General features: G+C 33.8%; 1 protein-coding gene across 1 annotated transcript; it reads left to right on the top strand.

Moving 5' to 3' along the window:
• The first annotated feature begins 418 nt into the window (after positions 1-418).
• On the top strand, positions 419-9282 carry LOC131641293 (uncharacterized). Its single transcript, XM_058911599.1, has 24 exons — positions 419-677; positions 2585-2718; positions 2858-2942; positions 3083-3136; positions 3240-3331; positions 3416-3519; positions 3653-3722; positions 3843-4236; positions 4430-4747; positions 4862-5065; positions 5239-5334; positions 5433-5481; positions 5584-5711; positions 5938-6184; positions 6342-6496; positions 6595-6719; positions 7300-7423; positions 7500-7558; positions 7742-7838; positions 7932-8109; positions 8206-8313; positions 8441-8577; positions 8785-8844; positions 8979-9282. Exons 1-24 carry the CDS (start codon positions 636-638, stop codon positions 9084-9086), a joined length of 3168 nt encoding a protein of 1055 aa, XP_058767582.1. The 5' UTR covers positions 419-635; the 3' UTR covers positions 9087-9282.
• The last annotated feature ends 92 nt before the right edge of the window (positions 9283-9374 follow it).

Raw genomic sequence — 9374 nt, 5'->3', positions numbered from 1 at the left:
CCCACAAGAAAACTCCAATGCAATAAAGCTTTCGTGATCGGTAAAAATAGTGTAGTACCAAAAAGACGATTAACAAATGCAAATACATAATCAAATCTACAAAAAAAAAAAAAAAAGTTAAATATATTCCTAGTATCATTATCCTTAATAAAAATGGAAATATTATAACTTTTTTTACTTACTCCATTTAACTTAAAATCTTACCATGTACTGTTTTCCTAATAATCTTTACCATTTATAGTGCTACAAGATGCGATACTAGAAGATCAGTTGGTAATTAGTAAACATTATAATAATACTTAAGAAAACCCATTCTCCATCATTACCATTTATACTTATTTACCACCTTTTCTCTTACCTTATAACATAAAAATAAATAAATAAAATAAAGCATTCATCCATCACAACAAACCTTATAAACCAGTGAATTAGTATATAGTATTGTCTCTTCTCACACTCCAAACCAGCACAATTGAAAATAAAACTTATAAAAAAAACTGAATTGTTATTGAACTGCTGCTGCTTCTTCTTCTGGTACTAAAAAACTCTTTTTCAGTTATCTATCAAATAATCACTTATCATAAACCAAATCAATTCCATTTCATCTCTGAGAGATTCTCTCTACTTCTCTCACAATGTTTGTCAAGAAACTCGTTGAAAAAGCTTCAATTAAGAAGGTAACTGATCCATTTATTTTTTTATTTTGATTTTATTTAATCATCATCTTCTTCTTTTTCTGTTCATTCATTGCTTTGATTTGCTTGCTTCCACCGTTTATTTATCTCTCAATTCTTCATTCATCACTCTCAATTTCCTTTCTCTGGATTTCATCAATTTCGTTTTTCATTCATTTCTGCATTTTTCTTTCTATACTTAAGATTAAAATCGGTTTCGGTTTCTGCAAAATTACATTAAATATTGAAAAACTGAACTTCGATCTTAGCATTGGAATTGAAAACGCTAAATTTCATCAAGATATAGTACTACTCCGGATCTCGCTGCTTAACGTACACTTTTGCAACTTTACTTCTCATTGAAGTTCCATCACTCAAACACATGCTTCAAAAATTGATATCATTTTCTTTTTTTTTTTAATTGAGGATTTATCGATTTAAATTATTTCATACCTGTTTTTTTTTCCAATGTGCAATTGAAAAGAAAAAAAAACTGAACAAATTTTTTTTTTTTTTTTTTGGCTTTATACCACCGGTTTAGTCCGGTTCGGGGGCGAGTTCTGGCATCAAGTGGTTCCATCCCCCTCCTGATCGCAGTTGTGGGGGATCGAACCGTGGTTCTCCCTACCAAGTCCAGCGCCAATCACCACTGGACCAACTAACGATTGGTTAAAACTGAACAAAATTTGGTCGGTTGATTTATATATAATTCAAAGATTATATTCATTCACCTCCGGGTTTTGCGCAACTTAGATTATTAAGCGTAAAAATAAAATCATAATTAAAGTACTTTTTGTTAATATGCGACAAAACTTTGTGTTACGTGTATCCTATTAATAGTACATACTAAGATTTAGATTAAATTTTTGCTAAGTATTTTTGTGTTGAAGATTTTTGCTTCTTTGAAAAAATGGATAAGATAATGAAGGATAAAATAAACTAACTGTAATTTTGTTTGAATATGATACGAACGTTGTGAATTGTGATGTGGTGGGTGACATTTTAATGACTGAGTCTTTGGCTGTTCCGTATTGTATGATGTGTGGGGTCATCAAAGGTTAGTGATTCAGAAGATGTAAATGTTGGTCATGGTTTGGTGGGTCCATTTTACAAGTTAATGTTAGTTAACCCACCACGGCACTATCACTAGAATCAGTTCTCAAGACACATCACAAGGTTCGGTGGACCTGCAACTGTTGTTTTCTGCTCAAGAATACTATATGCTTTTATTTTATTTTTGAAATTGTGTAAAAATGAATGTTATGTTCTTTTTTAATGGTGGAGAGTGAAGACAAAAATGAGCCATTAGAATTGGACAAGTGGTAAGGGATTTAGATTGTAATCTTGTATGCATGATGTCATAAATTTGACTCAGTGCACGAGGCTCTCGCAAAAGGATAGGGGTAGCAAACGGGCATGTCCGTCCAGTTTAGCCCCACCCTGCAAAAATTCACAGTAAAACAGGGCAGGGCGGGGTGGGGCAAGCATTGTGCAGGGCGTGTGCTTAAAACTTTGATCCGCCCCGAAAAAAATGAGAGCGGTGTAGGGCGAGCACCGCACCTTTTTAATCTTAAAATTGCAAAATCTTATGCTAATACTTGCGCACCACAAAAGCCCGCAGAAAACAGGACGGACATATTAGAGGGTGCGAGCCTAATACTTTGGCCCGCACTGCAAAAAAAGTGCGGGCAAAACGGGCATGCCCGGCAGGCCAGACCCATTTTGTCACCCCTACAAACGGAGTTACATGTATACAGTGTTACCTCGACAAGGAGTAGAACTGATTTTAGGATTTGAACCTATGACTTCTAGAACGATTAAAATAATTCTAATTTTTGTTATATGTTTTTATCTCTAATGATATAATAATTTGCTAACAAATTAAATTGAATGAGTGAATTTTTATGCAGCCTGGTGGAAATTCACTAGAAGGGTTAAAAGCTAGTGATGTAGATCCACGAGTGGTGTTTCATCAAGGGATACCATCAGGTGGTGACAAATTTGCCTATGACACCATTCAGAAGATACTGGCTCTTTCTACAAAGTATGTTCTCTTTGACATGTTTGAGTCTTATCCAATAAGTCTGATGAATTGACACTATAATGATGTTTGGATCATTGAATTGAAAGTATTTTGATATTCTTGAAAGTTGAAACTGATTTTGCTTTCTTTTTAATAATAGGGATGGCAGGATTAAACTATATGGAAAAGATAATGCTCAAGCCCTGCTTGATTCTAGTGAGCCTCTACCTAGCAAATTTTTACAGGTTACATATCACTTTTCCTCTCATGATCAAATCTTGTGCGTTTTTTGTTTTCATTTATCGTTTACTTTTGAAAATGAGATAGTTTTCCCGTTTCTGTTGTGCCTATAAACTCATAATACTATGTTATTTTATGCATGCAGTTCATCCAGAACAAAGGCATCCTTTTAAATGTCACTTCCAATAATCATATTGAGGCAAGTGTAACTTGCTCACATTTATAATGATTTATTCATTTACTAAGATTCACAATGTTGTTGCGCTTTTTTTTAATTGCTGTCCTAAAAAATGTATGTTTAGGTTTGGGACATAGAGAAGAAACTGCTGTCTGACGTGTATGTTGCTAAAGAAGAAATCACTAGTTTTGCAATCATTCAACATAGCCTCTATATGTAAGTAATATGTCTAATTTGGAACAAGTTAACAAGAAATTAGTTTTTGAAAGTCCTCCTAAAGATATGAATATGTGTTGATAGGTATATAGGACATTTTAATGGTAATATATCAGTTTTGAAGCTTGACCAAGATCCATGGCATATAGCTCAGATGAAATACACCATACCCTTTTCTGCTTCCTATGGTGAGATATATCTTTTACTCTTTAGACTCACTTTTAGATGTGGAAAAAAAAAAGTAATTATAATTATGCTTTATGTTGATATTTAATATGATCAGTACCTTATCATTTGATTTTCATTATAATCATTGTTTAGGGAATTCTGAAGTGTCTGATGATACTACTGTGATGCATGTACTACCTCAACCAGCAGCTGAAACTAAGAGGTGATCTCCACAAATACAGCTATATATTTGGATGTTTTTATATAAATAATTTGCTTATTTTGTTTTCGTGATCATTTATTCTTTGAAAACAAATTTGTGTTTTGTTCTGTTCCTTTGCAGGGTTCTCATAATCTTTAAAAATGGCCAAATAATATTATGGGACATTCAGGAAAGCAGAACTATTTTCAGAACTGGTGGAAATATGTTGCAGACACTACATAGTAATGAAACAAAGAAAGTGACTTCGGCATGTTGGGCATGTCCCTTTGGAAGTAAAGTAGTTGTTGGATACAACAATGGAGAGCTCTTCATTTGGAGCATACCTTCTCGAAATACAGGAAATGGTCCTTCTGCATCTGATCATAATAGTCAAAGTCCTTTGCTCAAACTTAACTTAGGATACAAGTCAGAGAAAATTTCTATAGCATCAATTAAATGGACTTATGCAGGAGGAAAGGCTAGTCGACTATATGTCATGGGAGCTTCTGATTATGCAAGTTCAAACTTGTTACAGGTATACGAATTTTCATATCAAATTATTTAACAGAATATCTCCTTTTAAGTAACTCTTCCATGACATTCATGTAACAATATCTACATGTATAACGAGATGTACAAAAGAATTTGCATTTTTCGTCTTCTAGGTATATACTTAAGATCATGATTACATCTAGATCACGCTCTCTTTTTTTTATTATGTGAACCAGGTAGTGTTGTTGAATGAGCATACGGAATCTCGCACGACTAAGTTAGGACTTCTTTTGACTGAAAGTTGTGTTGACATGGAGATCATATCAACTTCAACTGAGCAAGACAAGCATAAACAAGATTCTTTCCTTGTGCTGGGAAAGTCAGGTCATGTATATCTATATGATGATGCTTTTATAGAAAGGTATCTGTTACAATCTAAGTCCACGCCTTCACTTCCTAAGGGCGTGATTGCAACATTACCTCTGGCAAGTTCAAGCATCACAACGACAAAGTTCATCTCGAACAACTCCAATGTATTTTATTCTGATGATGAGGTAATAGCGTTATGAAAATGTAATTTCACTCCACTTTGTTCATTCCATTTGTAATCTACTTATTCTATTCAATTGCTTTGGTTTGGCTTTTTCTTTCTTTCTTTGGTCAATTAGTACTACAGACAGCTGGTGAAAAATCATCCCCTTTTGGTTCCTGTTGAAACAAATCAAAAAGATGGGATTAGCCCAAATTCTGCTAAGTTTTCTGGATTTTCGAAAGTTCAAAACTTGTATATAACTGGACACAGTAATGGAGCTGTAAACTTCTGGGATGCTTCATGCCCCCTTTTCACCCCAATTTTGCAATTAAAACAACAGGTAATATCATCTTGTGCTCTCAAGTTCTCTACATTCAATTAAAAGAATCTATTAGTTTTAAGCTATATTAGGTCTATTATTTTCTTTTCCATGTACTTCAAAAATTTTAGTTAGTATTACTTTCTCTTCATGTAACTAGTTCCTTATTTGTTTCCTCCACCTTAATAATGCAGAGTGAAAATGACTTTTCATTAAGTGGTATACCCTTGACAACACTGTACTTTGATATCAACTCCCCTCTTCTTGTTTCTGGGGACCAAAGTGGAACGGTGAGGTTCCTTCAATTATGTATTCCATAAAATCTGATAATTTCCCTTGTCTTCTCTTTATGTATAGCATGTATGCATAACATAAACATGATTTGCAGGTTCGCATCTTTAGATTCAAACCTGAACCATATGCCACCAACATCTTTAGTATGTTTCACATAGCATACGACTTTTGTTTAATTATCAAAAAGATAACATAGTTCACATATGAATTATTACTGACTTCCATCTTCATTCCTTTTTCTGCAGGTGGTACAAAGAAAGGGACTGATCATGTCATCCAAAGTATGAAAACTGTAAAGATTAATGGTGCCATAACTTCTGTGAGCTTGGATCATAGCTCCGCGTGTCTTGCTGTTGGCTCTGATCAAGGACATGTAAGACTATTTTCTAGTGTTCTCTTCACATATAAAAAATCCGAAAATGATTTAGCGCTTTGTTTCATGTTTTCTAAGAAATGAATTTGAGCTCCAAAGGAGTAGATGTCGGCAACCTATGTGCCGCAAGAACTTTTGTTCCTTGTGATTTGAGGTTAAAAATGTTTGCTGTCACTCCCTGCTAAGTAATTTGTACACTAATGTATGTTAATCCAATTTTTTACAGGTTTCGGTTTTTAAGATGGATGGCCTAACTCTGTTATATCAGAAACATATAGCTAGTGAAATTTCTGCTGGTATCATCTCCCTGCAATTCCTAGCATGCAGTTTGCATGGTTTTGATAAAAACATTTTAGCAGTTGGAACAAAAGATTCTTCTGTTCTGGCTCTTGATAATGAAACTGGTAACATGACAAGCACAGAAACTGTTCATCCTAAGAAGCCCTCTAAAGCATTATTTATGCAGGTGTTTGGTAAGGGATTGCAAAGTTTAACATTATGATTAATTTTTAAAAACTTACCTTTAATAAGCGACATGTGTATTCTGTTATGGACTAGTATTTCAATACTGTCTCAATAGATGTAAAGGAGATTAATGAAAAGAGAAAGTAATTCTATTTTGGTACACAGATGGACAAGGTGAAGTATTAACAGGATCAGTTACAAAGGATGGATTAGACTTGAGTGAAGGGAATCATATTGAGAATACACCAACAAAGCAATTGTGCTTTCTGCTTTGTTCAGAAAAGGCTTTATATGTGTATTCATTAATGCATGCTGTTCAGGTATTGAATAATTTACTTTTAAGTCATAACCAGGAGTCCTGAAGAACAAGAACATTAGCTTATTGATGCAATGGATTTTTCTTTTCTTATGTTTTTAGGGAGTTAAAAAGGTGCTTCACAAAAAGAAGTTTCACTCGTCTTCCTGTTGTTGGGCATCAACATTTTACTGTCCCTCCGGTGTTGGCCTTGTACTCCTTTTCACCAATGGAAGAGTGGAATTAAGGTGGTTACTCTTTTCTTACTCTGTGCATAGCATGAAAACACATTTTGATGGCCGTGGCATATGAGTAAACTCGATTTACATAAGAAAATACTTAAAGAAGACAAAATTATCTTGTTGGACATGTTAAGTTAAATTTGTTGTTGGCAAGGCATAATGACAGTATGCGTTGCAAGTAAATATGTAAAATGCATTTTATGTCAAAGGGGTGCTTGGATTAACTTATTTGGACTTATCTTATGATATAAAGACTTATTCTAGAAATGGATTATTAACTACCCATAAGTTGTTTTCAGCTCATTTTCGTAAACTCTCAAATATAGCTAACAGGAACAGCTTGTGAAAAGCTTATGTGGAATTTATTCTCTTTCTCTTTACTTGTATAAACAACTTATATGATGAGGGCTTTTTTTTTATAAGCTGATGAAGGCTTATTGAATAAATGTTTGACAGAAATGTGTTTTGCTGGATGATAAAAATCAGAAATCACTTATTTCAACTTAGTTAACTGTGTGCCAAGTACTTTCATGTGAGTGTATTGCTCTTCGCGATTTAATGTGTAGAAATCTTATTGAAATGATAGGTCTTTGCCGGAGTTATCCCTGATTGTGGAGACTTCAATTAGAGGTTTCAATTATTCACCTCCAAAATCAAAGTCGTTTTCTGATTGGCAAATATGTTGTTCATCCAAAGGAGATCTTGTTTTGGTACGAACGTTTTTTTTCTAGTACAACAAATTCCTTTAGATGTTTGATTCTGAATTAGTTCAACTTCCATTTATAGGTGAATGGAGACCAAGAAATATTTTCCGTCTCATTGTTGGTCCAAAGAAATATTTTCAGGTATACAATAACAATATTTTTTTATCAGTAGGATTCAAACTAGGTACTCCACTGTTTACAACATTCACACACATTGTGCATCAAACACTTGCACTAAACTTGGTGATATATATGGCTATTGAAGTGGTAGCAATATTCAGGACTAGTAGCCTCACTTTTACATTTTACTTGACTTCATTTTAGAATTTTGGATTCTGTTAGCTGCATCTACAAGAAAGAAATGATGCTGTCACAAGAAGAGCTTGTCACTGGCCCAGTCATTCATAAGGAAAAGAAAAGGGTATGCAGTAGTTTTTTATTAACCTGTTAAACTGTATGATATCCATCATCTTTGTGACAAAAAGGTGTTCAATCTTGTTTTTTGGTTTCCCAGGGTATCTTCAGCTCTTTCTCTAGCAATAAAGAAAAGCCTGTACCCCCCATGGAAACAGAAAATTCTAGAGAAAGTATCCAGGAACTCTCGGTGATCTTTTCAAAAGAAAACTTTCCTTCTGTTGTTGATAACAATGATAACCTGGCAATTGACGAAGACGAGGTCGAGCTAAATATAGGTAGGAAAGAACCTTATAATAGTCTTCTAGTCTCGAACAAATGGATGATGAAGTATGAACTAATCAGTTTGAGATGTGTTCCATCCTCTTCTGCAGATGATATTGACCTAGATGATCATGTAGAAAAACGCAAAGATCGTGGCATAATGGGACTTGGAGGTCTTAATAAGAAGAAACTGACTGGAAAATTTCAGGCTCTAAAAGGTTGGTTATAATAATTAGTTTATTTTTAGAGAAAATAGCATATGTGGGCAATTGGATGAATTTTCATCGCACGTTACACCGGTGGTGTGTCGCCATTAAACTCATTAGTTAAGCATTCAATATGCAGGAAGGTTGAAAGAGATGAAGGGAAACATCCAAAAAACATCAGGTAAGGAAGAGCAACAAGAAGAGCGACAAGAAGAGCAACAACCTGGTACAGTCGATCAAATTAAAAAGAGATACGGATTTTCTTCTTCCTCCAATGTAAGTATATAGACAGAATATGAAACCTCAATTATGCTTGACTTGCCATTATGCAACAATTGTGGGGCATCCTGTTTCTATTAGCCTTCCTTGCAATGTGTATACGAAAGTAATATTTGGATAATGTTGCATATATGTAAGATTTTAATATCTAATTATTAAATGTGCCGGAACCATTTTTCAATCATGAATCTGGTGGCGCTGCAGGAAACAAGCGTTGCTAAATTGACAGAAAGCAAGCTGCAGGAGAACTTGAAAAAATTACAGGTATCTTTTTATTTATATTTTGATAAAACAGTGTTAAAAACAGATACTTTGTCATAGCATAACACAAGTATGTACAAATTATGTCTCGTATCTAATTTGTTTGTTACTTATATATGCATTTTTTGATTTGGCAGGGTATCAATCTTCGAACAACAGAAATGCAAGATACAGCAAAATCATTTTCATCAATGGCAAACCAAGTACTGCAAAGTGTTGAACAGCAACAAGACAAAAGAAATTGATAACAACTTTAATTTTTTTCCTAAGATGTGAATTTTTTGTTTATATTATGTATTTAAGGTGGTTCTGTTTTTTTTTCTTATACAAATTTTTTTTTGGTGAAAGTTTTTTTATGTTAAACATTAAAACGTTTCCTGGAAATTTAGTTTTGGATCTATATTGAGTGTACATATGACATGCCAGGCATTTGTTGAGTGAGATCAGTTTCTTCATTATCTTTTTACATATCCAACATGAATCAGATTGCTATAATTCTGCATAACAGATGTAAACTCTGTCACAATATTTGA

Source organism: Vicia villosa, linkage group LG1 (assembly GCF_029867415.1).
Source record: "Vicia villosa cultivar HV-30 ecotype Madison, WI linkage group LG1, Vvil1.0, whole genome shotgun sequence".
Lineage (NCBI taxonomy): Eukaryota > Viridiplantae > Streptophyta > Magnoliopsida > Fabales > Fabaceae > Vicia > Vicia villosa.
This window is presented reverse-complemented; position numbering and strand designations above follow the sequence as displayed.